This window comes from Babylonia areolata, chromosome 6 (assembly GCF_041734735.1).
Source record: "Babylonia areolata isolate BAREFJ2019XMU chromosome 6, ASM4173473v1, whole genome shotgun sequence".
NCBI lineage: Eukaryota > Metazoa > Mollusca > Gastropoda > Neogastropoda > Buccinidae > Babylonia > Babylonia areolata.
The window spans coordinates 30353889-30371388 of NC_134881.1; the positions used below are offsets into that span (position 1 = coordinate 30353889).

Genomic DNA, 17500 nt, shown 5'->3' on the forward strand with positions numbered 1-17500 from the left:
CATTTATGCTGCACGCACAGCGTTTCACTTTCTGTTTCTCAAGGAGCTGTCAGTGCATTCAGACAAATCCATACATGCTACACCCCATCTGCTAGGCAGATGCCTGACCAGCAGCACAACTCAACACGCTAATTTGGCCTTGAGTGCATGCACATATTTGCGTGGATTTCTTCTGCAAAATTTTGCCAAAGGACGACACTCATATTGCCATGGGTTCTTTTCCAGCGCACCAGGAGTGTCCTGCACACAGGACCCTGGTTTATCATTTCATTAGGATGATTAGATGCACAGTCTGATTTTCCAGTTCAAACGTAGGAGAAAGGGTGAGACCAGGATTCAAACCCACACCCTCACAGACACTGCACTGGCTGATAAGCATCTTCTGCAGAAGGGAGCAATGTCAAGGTTGTGGCATGGAAGTCCATCAAACATTAAGAAGTGATCTGTGATGAGATAACAAGAACAACACAATAATAACTGTTCAATTATAGAGACTGAGGTGGAACTGTGGCGGAATCAATCGGTGATGTGTGTGACTCCTGACCCCAAGTTCACCAGTGATCAGGGTTCAAGGTCTGATTTTGGCATGGTGTTGTGTCCTTGGGAAAGGCATTTTCCTCTGACTCTCGTCACTCCATCTGTATATAAATTGATTGATTGATTGATTGATCGATATGGATATGATTGATTGATCGATATGGATACTTACATAGTGCCTATCCTCAGTCGGAGACCAAGCTCTAAGCACTTTACAAACACAGTGTCATTTGCACAACAGGCTGCCTACCTGAGTAGAGCTGACTGATGGCTGCCACTGGGCGCTCATCATTCATTTCCTGTGTCATTCAATCAGATTTCAGGCATGCACACAAACACACTCAGACAGACATGTAACATTTTATGTGTATGACTCTTTTATTTACCCCACCATGTAGGCAGCTATACTCCATTTTCAGGGGGTTGCGTGCTGGGTATGATCTTGTTTCCATAACCCACTGAACGCTGACATGGATTACAGGATCTTTAACGTGCGTATCTGATCTTCTGTGTGCGTATACACACGAAGGGGGTTCAGGGACTGAAAAAATCTCCACCCTTTACCCACCAGGTGCTGTCACTGAGATTCAAACCCGGGACCCTCAGACTGAAAATCCAACGCTTTAACCATTTGGCTGTTGCGCCCATGGTGGGTACCTGCCTTGGTTGGGGAAGGTTAAAATGTGCGAGGGAGAGGATTGTGCCCCACTTCCTATGCCAAGCCTTAGACAAAGTGAATTCGCTGCCCTGATTAACGGCTGTGGGATCTTTTACCTATAGACAGACAATTATGATGGGGGAATGAACAAAGCAACAGGAGAGAAAAGGTAGGAGAGAGAGAGACAGAGAGAGAGGAAATGGGGGAAAGAGAAAGAGAATGGAGGACAGAGAGGGGAGGAGGGTAGAGAGAGAGGGGGGATGGCAGAGGGGGGGGGGGAGGGGTGTGAAGAGAAAGAGAGGGAGAGAGAGAAAGAGAGGAAATGGAGGAAAGAGAAAAAGAATGGGGGAGAACAAGGGGAGGAGGGTAGAGAGAGAGGGGGGAGGGGGATTGGCAGAGGGGGGGAAGAGAAAGAGAAGGGGGAAGAGAGAGATTATGAGAGAGTGAGAGAGAGAGAAAGAGAGAGAAAGAGAGAGAGAGAGAGAGAGAGAGAGAGAGAGGACCAGCCACTCTGGCAAAGTTGTTAACACTGTGGACTAATAGGTGGGAGGGCACAGGTTGATTCACAGCAGAACTGGGTTTTTTTGGCCTGCAGCTGCCTTCTACTCAGAGTTGAGTGTGCATGGGCTTGAATGGGAAGACTGGGACCATGCAGTCGAGTGTCCTCCGCTTCATGGATGCACCTTTGGGTGTGTTGCTCTACATTTCCTGACCAACACTGCAAGTGTCTGTATCTCTTGGGCCTGGTTAACGCCAGGATATCATTATGACAGGAAGTGATGAGTACAGCCTTGTCATACTGTCTCAAACCTAAATGGACCTCCATAGCAGCATTGTCATCATCATCATCGTCATCCTCCTTCTTCATCATTAATTCTAAAAAAGTCCCAAATTAAGTGGCCTTTCATGCCATGCTCTCATGGTTACCTCAGTTTCGATACCTCTCAACTTCTGTGCTTGGGGTGAATCTTGTCAAGGTCTTCAGTGTTGGCAGATTCATGAGGGACATGTTGTTGGAGGGACATGGTGGCGGCTTCCACTCTGGGTGGACACTCAGTCTGGCTCTGCGACTAAGCCATTGTTGTCTTCAGTTGTCGGCTTAGTAGATGGCGTCCAAAGTACATTAAATCAGAACAGGCACTACTGAACACCATCAAAGTGACTAAGCAGCAGTGCAGGGTCTCTTCTGGTGTGTGGCCTTAATGGTTCCCTGTGGACTGCCGGTGCTGAGACTGAGACAGCTGACCTGGGTGTGGCTGTGTATGGGGGACTTGGAGTGAGTGGCGTGGGTGTAATACCAATGCAACGGTGCAGATGATGGGACAACAACAACAACAAAAAAGAGAGAGAGAGACAGAGAGAGAGACAGAGACAGAGGGGCAGGCAGACAGACAGAAAGACACATATAGAGATGATGGCAGAGAAAGGTACCTCTCAAAGTAAGTGGGGTGCTGTATATAAATACCTCAGCATTAAAAGAGAAGATTAAAGTAAAGAGGCACCAGCAATGAATAAACAGGAACTGTTGTGAGCTTAAAGCATGCATAAAAACTTCCGCATGTGTGCAAAGTACTGAAAAGCCAAAACAAAGGCCAGTGCTTACATAAAGCAAAAGCTACTTAAACAACAAAAATAAATATAAGTGCCTGATATACCAAAAGCCAAACAAGAACTTAGAAAAGAAAAACCACAACACAACCATGTACTACTTTAAACTTAATACACACAAACCGAGCTTTACCGCACAAAATTATTCTGCACACATTCTTCTATCTGAGCATTCATAGAATTTTTAACAAGCAGGGTTTCTACCCTAACATTTTATGAGCTTAACACAAACAAGACAGCACATACGGTACCTGTTGTAACTACACATAAGGCTGTAGGTTCCTGCCTCAACGCACTTCCGGAACGCAGGTAAAAACGTCATTCTCAGATCTCGCTCCGACACCTGAAAGGAAGAATAAGAAAATCCTCTGAAGAACCAGGAAGAAATTTTTTTTGACAATTCATTTTCGAAGAATCCTTCTTGGGCAGTTATACTGCAATGACATCACATCATGTACCTATATATGTCGCTACTCCACATGGAAGCATGCAGACACATACACAGTGACACACAGCCCTACCATGTACACAAAATCACAACTGAAGCAAATAAAATCAGATCTTGTAGCTTATTGGCCAGCCATCTGCAAAGGGCCCAGTTCAAGGCTGAATACAGTCAGTTCAAAGGGGACAGTTCACAGCTGGATACAGTCAGTTCAAAGGGACCAGTTCACAGCTGGATACAGTCAGTTCAAAGGGGACAGTTCAGGGCTGAACACAGTTCAATGAGAATAGTTCAGGGCTGAATACAGTCAGCTCAAAGGGGCCAGTTCAGGGCTGAATACAGTCAGTTCAAAGGGGACAGTTCAGGGCTTAATACAGTCAGTTCAAAGGGGACAGTTCAGAGCTCAATACAGTCAGTTCAAAGGAAACAGTTCAGGGCTGAATACAGTCAGTTCAAAGGAAACAGTTCAGGACTCCCTACAGTCAGTTCAAAGGGGACAGTTTCGGGCTGGATAGTCCGTTCAAATGGGCCAGTTCAGGGCTGAATACCGTCATTTCAATGAGGACAGTTCAGGGCTGAATACAGTCAGTTCACAGGGGCCAGTTCAGGGCTGAATACAGTCAGTTCAATAAGGACAGTTCAGGGCTGAATACAGTCAGCTCAAAGGAAACAGTTCAGGACTCCCTACAGTCAGTTCAAAGGGGACAGTTTCGGGCTGGATAGTCCGTTCAAATGGGCCAGTTCAGGGCTGAATACAGTCAGTTCAATAAGGACAGTTCAGGGCTGAATACAGTCAGCTCAAATGGGACAGCTCAGGGCTGAATACAGTCAGCTCAAAAGGGACAGTTCAGGGCTGAATACAGTCAGCTCAAAGGGGACAGTTCAGGGCTGAATACAGTCAGTTCATAGGGGCCAGTTCAGGGCTGAATACAGTCAGTTCAATGGGGACAGTTCAGGGCTGAATACAGTCAGCTCAAAGGGGACAGTTCAGGGCTGAATACAGTCAGTTCAAAGGGGACAGTTCAGGGCTGAATACAGTCAGTTCAAAGGGGCCAGTTCAGGGCTCAACACCTTTCAGTTCAAAGGGGCCAGTTCAGGGCTGAATACAGTCAGTTCAAAGGGGACAGTTCAGGGCTGAATACAGTCAGTTCAAAGGGGACAGTTCAGGGCTGAACACAGTCAGTTCAAAGGGGACAGTTCAGGGCTAGATAGTCAGTTAAATGGGACAGTTCAGGGCTGAATACAGTAAGCTCAAAGGGGACAGTTTAGGGCTGAATACAGTCAGCTCAAAGGGGATAGTTCAGGGCTGAATACAGTCAGTTCAAAGGAAACAGTTCAGGACTCACTACAGTCAGTTCAAGGGGAAGTTCAGGGCTGAATACAGTCAGCTCAAAGGGGACAGTTCAGGGCTGAATACAGTCAGCTCAAAGGGGCAGTTCAGGGCTGAACACAGTCAGTTCAAAGGAAACAGTTCAAGGCTCAACACCCGTCAGTTCTTAACCCATTCAACCCTGGAGATATCACAACCTCAGCAGTCTTCCATGCCATATAGATGCGGAAAAAACTCAGCAGAAAAAAAAAGTTTCACCTACAAACTATGTGTGGACATATCCAGAAATACTGAAGAGATTAGTTCCCTTTCTTCATGGTTTATGTGTATGCAGAAACATGAAAACTGTTTTGACGAAACAAATTATGATAACAGAGCAATGGTCAGGTGCAGGACTCAGTGAGTAAAAAAAAACAAAAACAAAAAAAACAGTGGAAGAGAGCACAAAATAATGTTGAAAGGCCAGTAAATAAAAGAAAAACAACAACAACAAAAAACAAAACACACACACACACACGCACACACAAAAAACCCAACAAAAAACAAAAACAAAAAAACTTACACAGACCAATTCATCCATGTTTGTTTCAGTTAATGTAAAAAAAAAAGAAGAAAAAAAAAAAGAGGAGAAAAGTATATTTACACATTTACTGATTTCCCCTAGGAAGTGAAAAAGAGAGTCTGGGGAGGCATCTTGGGGGCAAGTGAAGCAAAGAAAACATGACCATGACACACCATGCAGATAAACAGAACACATCCACCAGTTCACCATTCAATGCTTTTCTTTCTGGCTTCATAGGAAAAGTAATGACAAAATAGGGTTTCTTCAGAATTTCTCCCCCCCAACTTTGCAGACATCCAAATTTGTAATAACCTCGAGTTTCAGTTTCAAGATGGTATCAAGCATGTGGGCTGATCCTTATACACTAATAAGCTATACTCATAGCTGCCAACCTTGCAGACCCAAAATTAGGAATCCTGTCGAGGAGTGGATTCAGGAGGAGTGGCAAGGTGTGAATTGATAAATGAAAACTGTTCCTTATACTGTGAAGTTAAGCGCTGATAAATCCTCTTTTTCACTGATTTGCTGCCCACATCACACTGACTGTCACTGCCCGATGCCATGTTGGTAAAACGGCATTACGCGTGCTCGGTAACTATTTTCCAATTGAAAAACATGGATCAGTGTATGGATCAAGCGAGCAGGTTTCGCTTCTCACGTTTTTTGTTGTTGTTTTTTGTTGAAATCTCAGAATTCAGAAAAATTTGCAGAATATCGTAATTTCGGAGTCGGTGCTAAAATGAGGAAAAATTCCTTAAAATTAGGAATGGTTGACAGCTATGTATACTACACCTGCTTTGGGATTAAAAAAAAAAAAAAAAAAAAAAAAAAAGCGCAGATGCCTGACCTTCACATATAATAAGCACATAACTATAATGGATAAAAACATTCACACACACACACACACAACACACACACACACACACAAATGCACACACAACCTCAGCATCAAACTCCAACCTTTGCATCAAATGACATTCTGGAGGAAGGGATGTTCTCCGGACCGGCATATGCATCAAAATGCTTGCATCCAGCACTGGCACGAACGTAACGAGAATCGTTACCTTGCAGACCATGGACATAATTCGTCGCATACACACCACTCAAGTACGGGTCTTCCCCATAAGTTTCCTGTTGCAAAAAGAGAAACTGTCGTTATAGATCCCCACAAACGTCTCCTGTTGTTGCACAAGAGAAAAAAAAATTATAAAGGTTTATCTTCCCCATATGTTTACAGTTCTTTTTCTGGGTCAGTTACACTGCAGCATCCACATCTTGACCATCACTGTGACAGAACTAGGAGAGAGCATGATTAAAAAGGTCTTAGTCATTTTCTTCCTCTATCTCTTCTTCTTCTTTATATATATATATATATTTTTTTAAATTTAAGACTTACAGAAAGAAAAAAATCCCTATTCAAACAAAATTATGAGTGCTGGTGAGTGATTTTCAAGAGTCCACAGCTACGCAAGGTTGCCTGGACTCCAATCAGCTCATGTCGTGTTGTGTTGTGTTGTGTGGTGTGGTGTGGTATGGTGTGGTGTTAATCGTTGTTACAACAGATGTGAAAATTCAGACTGCTCTCCTCAGAGAAAGCAAGTCACTACAGCGCAGAGCTCCTTCCCTGACTCAGTTATCCCACCACCTCTTTTCATCACCCCCAACCCCAATGCGAACGCATACACAGACTACATTTTCCCGCCCCCCAACTTTACCCCCGTCTAATATCACTTAACAGTGAAAAGACATTAAAATAAAGAAAGACAGAACACACATAAAACACACACATATATGCAAGTATACTTTATAAAATGTATATGTGTACATTAGCACAAGCACACACACACACACCTTTTACATGTATACATGCATACATTATAAAATGTATACATACATAAGCACAAGCACACATGTACACACACACACACACACACACACACACACACACACACATCTCAGCACAGGCACACAGCATCTTCACAGAGTCCATCTGACAACAGGAAGACACAACACACTGACAGTGACAGGATAAAGACTCCACCTGGTTGCGCCCCCATCGGGAGTCCCGCATGATGTTGATGACTGGCGAGAAGCAGCTGGCACCAGTGTGGGTGATGTAGGTCTGGCTCCTGACAAACTCGTTGTGTTTGCCCCGCGTCTCCACACCTGCTGCCTGCGCCACTCGGAACAGCAAGTCGGGACTGGAACCACATGCACACAAACACACATGTGCAAGCACACACAAGCGCATGCGCACACACAAACACAAACAAGCACACACACACACACACACACACACATGTGCGAGCACACACACATGCAACATACACATACACACGCACACACATACGTGCTAATGCATGCAGGCACACAAACACACACACCCAGAGGCATACATGCACAGAAGCGCACGCGCAGACACACACACACACACACACACACACACACACATGCAAGTGAGGGAGTGAAGGAGTGAAAAGGGTGCATCGCACACAAGAGCAAGAAAAACCCAGACACGAGTGAACACTTGTCTTGACGACTTAAGAAAGCAACAAGTATTGTCAATCTTATTGTCTTAACTTAAAATAGTAACAACCAATTCCAAAAATTATGTGTAATTTGGAAACAGTTTTACCAGGTCATCAAAACATGTTTTGATAATAATCTAAAAGCATACAAATTTTTAAAGATATTTAGTTTATTTAGTTATTTTGGTTTTTGGTTTCAGTATAGATGGGAAAGACTTACTAACTTCAATTAGTTCAAGAATCAAATAAAATCCAAACAATTAGTTACTTTTAATGAAAATATCTAATGCCTGAGTTAAAATATAAATGTTTAAAGAAAAATGTGCCGTAACAAAAAAGTATTCTTGATTATGTTCTTTTTACACATGCTGAAGTTGAAATATAAATGTTAATAAAATTGTTTAAAAAGCGCCTAGCATAGAAAAAGTACTCTTAATTGTGTTCTTTTTACGCATGTGTGCTTTTAACACTCAGGTGATAAAATTCATTCTAATTCATGAACTGATTACATATATAAATATATACACATACAAACTAACATTAGCAAAAATGACTCATGACAGATTAATGATTTGATGACAATTCTTTGAAAGCTGGCCTGTTCAATGATTCATGACAATCCTTTTAAAACTGAGTCTTTTCATTGATTTATTGTTTGGTACTTGTGTTTTTTGTTGTTATTTTCTTTTTCTTTTCTTTTTTTTCCCAGAGTTCCATCAAACAGTGCTGTAATATTTTATTTCTCACAGTTTTTATTTTACACATGATCAATTCTTTTGGAGTTCAGCATATGGTACTTCTTGATACACATTCTGGCATATGCATATTGATGTTATCAGGACAAAATTTCCTCCCACCTTTTTTTTTCTTTTTTTTTTTTACCTCAAATAATGGAAAAGAACACGTATGGTAGTTGTGCTTGATTATGACCAAAACAGCAGCAGAGGAAGCAACTGTTGTCCCAACTATCTGGGCTAAAATTTGATTATTGTGGAGAGTGTCTTGCCCAGTTTACATCCCCACTCTCTCTGCCAAGAGGGTTTTAGGACAGTTGGCGTTGGGATGCAGCACTAAGGCTGCAGCACTACGAGTCATAGTCCTTCACAAAAGACCAAGCTGTAGTGTAAAAGACTTCCCATTGCAATGGAGAAACCAATGATCACACAGTTTTCACTTTGCTGGTGGTCCAACTGTAATCTTATGGCAATCTCATGCAGATGTGCCAAACACTCTGGTAAAATGCTTTACAATAAATACAAGTCAGAAATTCTGGGGCACTTTCTAGCTCAATACCTCCTCTATAATGCAAGTGACTCTAGGTAATAAGACTGTACATGAACTTGTATATCGTATATCTCTTTTTCTTTTTCTTTCCTTTTTTTTTTCTTTTTTTTCTTTTGTGTGTGTGTGTGTGTGTGTGTGTGTGTGTGTGTGTGTGTGTGTGTGTGACAACAGATTTCTGTGTGAAATTCAGGCTGATCTCCCAAGGGAGACCGCATCACTACACTGAGAGCGCCGCCCCTTTTTTCTTTCCTGCCTGCAGTTTTTTTATTTGTTTTTCCTATCGAAGTGGATTTTTCTACTGAATTTTACCAGGGACAACCTTTTTTTTGTAACACAATGAACTAACCAAGGCATTATGGTTAAGAATTATAGGTTAAAAGCCCATAGCCTTTTACCACCATCAGAGCAGTGAATTCATATCAACCATTGTGTCTAGGGCTTGGCATTGAAAGGTGAGGCCCAATCCTTGCCTTCCACTATTTAAAAAAACCAAACAAACCTTTCCCAATCAAAGTCAGGTACCAATTTAACAGAGCCTTGAAACCTGATAACCAGTGGACACTGGATCAGGAGTCCAGTGCATAACTGATTCTGCCATTATGCCACTGCCCCTCCTAGATATCAAGAGTACAAGTGATTCTGGTAGGAGGGTGACAGGCTTTTCTGCTTTAATTTTGTTTAATTAAAAAAAATATATATATTGTGACTTTTGTATTAAATATCCACAGATTTCAAAAAAAGATCTATGAGTATCCTGGAGTATTCAGAGCCCTGAGAGTCAACAGACATGGAACTGGGCTAGAAAAATGGCTGACAAGAATGTCAGTGGTAGACCTGAAATATGGAGTGTGATTAAAACAAGACGGGTGACAAAGGTGGTATATGTAAGATCTATATTCAGCTTAGTCACTTGCTATCAAAGTAACTACCCATCTTATGTGAGAAAGTGGGTGTTAAAAAAAAAAATATATATATATATATGCATAAGCTTTGATAAGACAACTGAAGAATAAAGTGTCAAAACAGAGGGGGGTGATAGAGAAGCATGCAAGAGGGTGCTTCTAGAAGGGGAGGAGGGGGAGGATCAGCATATGTCTAACCAGAAAGTCTAGGGAGAACGGGAAGGTGGAAGAAGCGATCTGGTTTCACTTTCAGCCATGATCTTCAGTTCAGCATCTCGGTTCTTTTTGTCTGATCTCTTTGACTTGCTTCATGTCCCAAGTGGTTGGAACACACACCCCCACCACCACCCTACCCCTTCTCTGTGTGGGTTAAAATCACGCCGGTCAGTGTGACAGTCTACAAGTTCCAGAGCAAAGATAAGTGATTTTTCTGTGAATTTGACTGATAATATGTCATCACGTTATAGTTTAATTACTGAATTATTATTGAATTATTGAGAGGGCTCAAAGCTGGTATACCACCAGGCAAAACCACGCAAAGACGGACGCTGAGCTTATACAATGTTTAGCAGCCACGGCATCACAAGAGAGGGGAGATGTATGGTGGAGCGCATGTGGGAAGTGTTCAAAACCAGTTGTTGAAATAATGCCGGTCAGTGTGACAGTCTACAAGTTCCAGAACAAAGATTGGTGATTTTTCTGTGTATTTGACTGATAATTTGTCATCGCGTTATTGTTTAATTATTGAATTATTACTGAATTAACATCACATAAGGAGCTGTAGTTGTGAACAAAATATGACCTTCTACATAATGATACCTAGATACACCCTTCCACCAGCTAAGAGGAGACAACCCGATGAAAATCCCCAATCCCACAGCTTTCATACAGTACCAAGGGGATGAATGGCTGTTGGGTTAAACAGTCACTAACTGTATGCAGTCTGGCCTTAGGGCGACACCAGGCTGACAGACTCCACACAGGTGGACATCCATTGGCCTTCCCTGATAAGAGGCTCTGTCAGGGCGACCAAATATATTCCCTCACCACATAGAACAACCCTTCTATGGATACTAACAAAACTGTCTCGCATGCACCTTGGGGATCAGCTGCATTGCACAAGACATAAATTCAGACCCCCAAAACCCCAAATCAGGTGCGACAAAAGAGGTGGGAAACAATGAAAAACAATTAAATAAAATTTGTGACATGATGTGTCTCAAATCTTGATTACACCAGGTGAAGGGAAATGAAGACAGATACATGAGAGAGACAGGAGACAGTACTCCTTGAACAACCTTGATCTTTACAGATCCTTCATTGATCCCATTGAAAAATTTGCTTCATCATTCCTCTGTACCCTTCTACTACTACTAGGCAAAAATGCACAGCCCTCTCTGTTAACACAGGAAAACCATCATATGTGCATCTGCAAAGCTTTATGATAAATGTACACACATTAAAATCAAATAGAAATAGGGGATGTTGTAGAGATCTGGCAAATGTCACTTCTGTCAACATCCATTAAAATCAATACAGAGAGGGCACATAATGTTGTTGTTGTTTTTTAAATTAAAGGAGATGACAACTGAAGATATGACTGAATTAGAATGTTTATGAAGAACTCATATTGTTCATGTTATGTTTTATAACTGGATTTTTCAGCACTGGAATGCTTTACCAGTTAAAGTGTTGCACCTACCCACAACACTTTGAAAAGTCTGCTCCAGAAAAGCAAAACAAAGTGTCACTTAGCTTTGATGACTAAAAGCCCATTCCTTTATAAATTTCTATTCCCCCAGAAAGTTTTATCAAGAAATATCAGAATGCAATGCAAACCATAGATGAAAGCATGGGTCGGGGTGGGGCGGGGCGGGGCGGGGCAGGGCATAAACAAGTAAAGTGATCAACAACAAGCCATTCTACAACTATTAATACCACTGCTAAAAATCAAATAACACAAGGATGTAACTGGACAGAAAACAGATGGCAAGCACAGCAGAGTGGATAATGGAGGAAACTTGTGACAAATTAAAGGTGCAAAAAAACAGACCCACCCCCACCCCTCAAAAAAAAAAAAAAAAAAAATCTGAACAGAATTTTACCAAACAATACAAATTTACCTGAAAGCTGCTGCCAGACCAATGGACTGAGGAAAAGCTGTTGCCCCCTTGCCTGGAGCATTGGCATCCCCTCTCAGGCATTCCGTGTCCCACTGGTAAGGTCCGATTCCCAGGCGAGGGATGGCGGGGGCCGGACCTCCATGAATCCCTGCTCCCCCTCTCCCCATCTGAAGCTGGATTTCCTCCAGCGACAAACGGGACACAAGGTCCTTGACGCGTTCTGACCACGGCAGCGACACATTTCGAAACGGAAAATCGTTGCCCTGGACAGAGAACTTGTGGGCGTTTTGGGCTGACGATGACCCACTTTCCCCGTTTTGCACGTAAAAGTGTCGAACCAAACCCAGTTCACGAGACCGAAACAAGTGTCCATGACAGACGACGTGACACAGGACTGCTGTGACAAGCCAAGCAAACGCCATGGGTCTCAGGCTGGCTAATTCTCCGAGTGCCAATCCTCTCATCCTTAAAACATATGTCGTTCGACTTTCCTCGAAGTTTAAGGTATACTGCAAATATTTTTTACCAAGTCATAAACTTTTCACCAAGTGCTCGCCGAGTGTTTGGGAAAAATAATGACGCTCTTCTGCTTGAGCAAGGGATATCAGGCACAAGGCACAAAGTCAGAACAAAAATGAGTTATTGCCCCTGCTTCCACCCACCCCGTGATGGGGGGTTGACGTTGAGAGAGAGAGAGAGAGAACGAACGAACGAACGAAAGAACGAAATTTTATTTTACGAGTGTATAGGAGTAAGCACAAAGTACTTGTTTACATCCAGCCCTCTGGGCAAGAATAATAATCGTGAAATAATAGAAAGAAGAAAAAAAAATATATATATATAAAGGAGCGAGAGTCAATTCACAACACCAACGTCAAAATTACACAAGCATGTGCAAACATAAACATAGAACTTATGTACAATACAATACCGCGATAGATGAATAACAACGAGGACAATAGGGTATGGGCGTGGTGGAGAGCGGAAGCCGTGACTTTTCAGACCGTGAACACGTACGAACTTGAATATGTTCAGGGAAGAATGGACAAGGGGAAGAGTGAAGAAGGTAGGGGAGGCTGACTGAACAGACGGAAAAAGTGACAGTGACAGTGGAGACAGACATAGAGAGAGACTGACAGGGGAGGAGAGAGGCGTATATATATTGACAATCTATACATGTCAGTTTGGAGAGAGAGAGAGAGAGAGAGAGAGAGAGAGAGAGAGAGTACGCTTGGCCGGTTTGGTAAGTGTGTACAAGTATGTATGTGAGTATGCCGCACTGATGACAGTACACAAAAACACTGACACACGCGCGCGCGCACACACACGCACACACACACACACACACACACACACACACACACACACACACACACACACGGGACGGAACATCGTGGACACGGCGGAACTTGAAAAACTTTTGTTCTGATCGGGGATTCGTTTTCGCCAGGTGAGATTTGCAGTCACCGCCCACAACAATTGTGTCAACACCAACACTTCACTCTCACTCACTCCCTCGACCGCTGGGGTCGTTGGGGGGACATGAGGAAGATGTCATAGCTCGCCACGCCGTTCTGTTGGCAGCTGTCGTGAGGAGATCTGGCATCGTCATTTTGGTCCATTCCTTGACGTTGTCAGACCAGCTTTTTTTCTGCCGCCCCCGTCTGCGCCCTCCCTCTACAGTCCCTTGCAGGATGGTTTTGGAGAGGGTGTTATGTCGTATGACGTGACCAAACCATGCCATCTTCCGTCGTTTGACAGTCGCCAGCAGTGGTTCTTGGGGCCCAACAAGGTTGCTGACCAGGTTCCGCACATAGTCATTGGTCTTGTGCTCCTTGTAGGAGATGTGTAGTAGTCTCCTCAAGCACCTGGTTTCGAATGCTTGGATTCTTCTTTCTGTTTCTGCCAACAGTGTCCATGTCTCACATCCATATAAGAGGATGGAGACCACCAGTGACTTGTAGAGCAGGAATTTTGTGTGGAATCTGATGTTACTCTTCCATACCCTGTTCAGTCTGGCCATCGCTGCCGTTGCAGAATTAATCCTATTTCGGATTTCTGCTGTGCAGGTGCCGTCTTTGGACAGGGTTGCTCCCAGGTACTTGAAGCTGGTCACTTCTTCCAAGGGCTCACCATTCATGGTTATGTTGGCACTGATGTTTGTTGTGCTGTTGACCATGACCTTTGACTTCTCTGTGCTGACCTCCATGCCGTAAGCACTTGCTCTTGTAGTGAGTCTGTTTGTTAGATCCTGGAGCTCGGTGTTAGTGCCCCCCATGAGGTCGATGTCGTCTGCGAATCGCAGATTGCAGACTGGCCTACCGCCAATGGTGATGGAGGTGTGGTGGTCTTCAAGGGCCTCCTGCATAATTCTCTCCAGAAAGATGTTGAAAAGTATTGGGGATAATAGGCATCCTTGCCTGACTCCGACTGTGGTCCGAAAGAACTGTCCTTGTTGATTGTTGAGGAGCACTGCGCTGCTGGAATGTTCGTAGAGGGCCTGGATGACTTGAATGAGCCCTTCATCAATGTTGAAGCCTCTCAGTACTTGCCAGAGGCCGCTGTGCCACACCCGATCGAATGCCTTCTTGAAGTCGATGAAGTTGTGAAAAATGTCCTTTTGGTGTTGTAGATGTTTTTCAATGAGGACTCGACAGTTGAATATTTGTTCGACAGTGCTCCGTCCTTTTCTAAAGCCTGCTTGTTCTTCTGATAGCAGCTCCTCAGCCTTGGATTTCAATCGGTTGAGGATGATGCGGAGCATGACTTTGCTTGGGTGGCTAATTAGACTGTAATTTTGACACTGCTTGAGGTTGCCCTTCTTGGGTAGGGGAATCACCAGCGATTGGGTCCATTCTGTTGGCCACTTCTTTTCTGTCCAGATCTTCTGACATAGCATTGTTAGTGCTTCTGTGGTCTCCTTTCCTCCGTACTTCAAAAGCTCAGATGGGACGTTGTCCACTCCTGGGGATTTCTCTGGCTTCAGACTCTGTATTGCAGCCTCAACCTCCTCCTTCAGTACTTGGAGATTTTCCTCACAGTCTGTGGATCGTGGGTTGTCCTGCAATATAGATGCCAACACTTCACCACAGCCTGTCTCCGCGAAGTTTCAGTATCAGTAGCTCAAGGAGGCGTCACTGCGTTCGGACAAATCCATATACGCTACACCACATCTGCCAAGCAGATGCCTGACCAGCAGCGTAACCCAACGCGCTTAGTCAGGCTTGGAGAAAAAAAGAAAAAAGAAAAAAAAGGTGAATAAATAATAGATAAGCTTACATAAATAAATAAATAAATAATTATAATATAAAAAAAAGTAGTAGTAATGATAAAAAAATAATAAGTAAAAAATAAATAAATAAATAAGACAACAATGATTATGAATAAGCAAATAAATGTAAAACATGAAGACACACATTCACACACACACCCACACATACATAACAGATATGCACCAAACATGCAGTTTCACAGATATGAAAGCACAGTCAAATACATATAAACGTACATGAGCTCCAACACACACACACACCACACACATGACCCTGCACTTCCTCTACCCCCTTCCTCCACCGTGACACTCATTTCTAGTCTACGTATCGCAGCTTCCACGGCTCATACACCTCCTCTACCCCCGTCCTCCACACACTCATTTCTAGTCAACCTATCGCGATTAATCGGGGGGGGGGGGGGGGGGGGGGTCGATTCACCACGAAGTAAACACGTTCCGGGTTGGCTGTGTTTGCCAACTGGCCAATGAATAAGCCCAAAAACCTCTCCCCACATCCGTCGGAAGTTGTGCTGGCGTCTGCATTGGGTTGGATTGAAAAGTTAGAAAGTTGAATGCAGGAGTTCCATCTTCTCTTATCACCGCGATTGTTGATCTCTCTTCCACTGTGTAAGGTTGGTGCTGTGTGCAGCTTTCTGCAACTGAATGCAAACTAATAATTATTACAGTTCGTTGTCATTTATTAGTTTGTCATAAGAACAACATCAAGGCTTGCTTTCTGTGCTTACTATGATTTGTGTGACTGTTTGCGTGGTGGGGGTGCGTGGTGGGGGTGGGGGTCATGCATTTTAAAGTTTCATGATTTATCTTTTTTTCGGTTTAAACAGTATTTTATTTGGAACATGTCACAATACAACACAGATATCGATGAACAGGACAACAAGAAAATCTTATATAAAGTCCTGTCCTGTCACATGTACATACTGAATATGTGACGGATGTCATCATAACTAGAAGACGTGAACATACATGAGTTTTGAACAAAACTAAGCTGAGATATAAATAAAGTGAAGAAAATGAATTTAAAAAAAACGAGTGGTGGAGGAAGAAGTCAATAGAGAGAGAACGAGAAGCATCAATAGTTGATTTACCTTTTCCATCCTGATACAAGGGCCACCTGTTCTTTTGTAAACAATGCCAAATTATGCACATGATTACCGTATGACTTCATCAGTATCAGTTAAGAACATGGACACATAATTAGAAGCTTACGTGCTTGATGTGCTAATGCATGGACTTTTAATTGATGAGAAGAGTGCCTATCCTCAACCGCTGTTAACTCCTGCCTGTGGTCAGTAAGGTTGTGGCTGTATGATGGTAAAGACACACTTTGAGATGCTACTGGTGGTTGGTGTTCAGCTCAATTAATACTACGATGCTTGATGCCTGTTGAGTTGTGAGGGGCGTCGAGTCAGTGTGTGTGTGTGTGTGTGTGTGTGTGTGTGAGTGAGTGAGTGAGTGTGTGCGCGTGCGCGCGCATATTTTTCTTCAGTTTAACGTCTATTTACTACGAATGCTGTTTGTGACAATAGCAAGAGGACCCTTTTCGATAGCCTCCCCAACATGCACCGTGATAGACCTCGTGCGCGCGCGCGCGCGCGTGTGTGTGTGTGTCAGTGTCAGTGCATGCGTGTGTGAGTGTGTGTGTGTGTGTGCGTGTGTGTGTGTGTGTGTTAGGGAGAGAAAGAGAGGGAGGAAAATTCAATCAGTGCAGAGGTCAAGCACGGTGCATGTAGGGGAGGCTATCGAAAAGGGTCCTCTTGCTATTGTCGTTGAGTTGGTCGCTTCGACTGACTGGATCGTTCGCAATTACCCATGCCTACCCTATCCCTAGAAATCACCTTTTTCTGTTTCTTTTGGTATCATTGTAGTGTCGTAAATGAAGGTCAGAGATAACTTGGTCTCTTGGACCATCCACTGAACTTCAGTTGTTCTCGAGCACCTCTAAAAAAGAAGTCCGCTTTAGCACGCACGAGCTAGCGGCGAGCGCCGCACACACACACACACACACACAGCGCGCGCGATCACCATATCCCTTTATCTCTTTTCTTTAAATCTTTCATTTCTTTGTGTCACGTCTTTCTGTCAGTCTGTTCATTCTTTCTTTCGTTCTTTCTTTCGCTTTAACGTTACCCGATCTACCTGTCTATTTCTCAGTCTTTTATGTTACCTATTCTTTTCTCCGGATCCTTCTCCACTCTCTCCGGCTCTTTCTTTCTCTCTTCTTACTCCTT

General features: G+C 43.4%; 2 protein-coding genes across 2 annotated transcripts in view; one reads left to right on the forward strand and one right to left on the reverse strand.

Moving 5' to 3' along the window:
• Positions 1 to 12571, reverse strand: part of LOC143282917 (uncharacterized) — a 25470-nt gene extending 12899 nt beyond the window's left edge. Inside the window, exons 1-5 of the mRNA XM_076588803.1 lie at positions 11978 to 12571; positions 7182 to 7341; positions 6101 to 6271; positions 3055 to 3146; positions 1 to 8 (exon numbers count right to left, since the gene is read on the reverse strand). The exon at positions 1 to 8 is cut by the window's left edge and continues 219 nt beyond it. Coding sequence (XP_076444918.1) covers positions 1 to 8; positions 3055 to 3146; positions 6101 to 6271; positions 7182 to 7341; positions 11978 to 12441 — 895 coding nt within the window. The 5' untranslated portion in view covers positions 12442 to 12571. The remainder of the gene's footprint in view (positions 9 to 3054; positions 3147 to 6100; positions 6272 to 7181; positions 7342 to 11977) is intronic.
• A 3232-nt stretch (positions 12572 to 15803) lies between these two features.
• Positions 15804 to 17500, forward strand: part of LOC143282919 (uncharacterized) — a 28743-nt gene continuing 27046 nt past the window's right edge. The window contains exon 1 of the mRNA XM_076588806.1: positions 15804 to 15880. Coding sequence (XP_076444921.1) covers positions 15821 to 15880 — 60 coding nt within the window. The 5' untranslated portion in view covers positions 15804 to 15820. The remainder of the gene's footprint in view (positions 15881 to 17500) is intronic.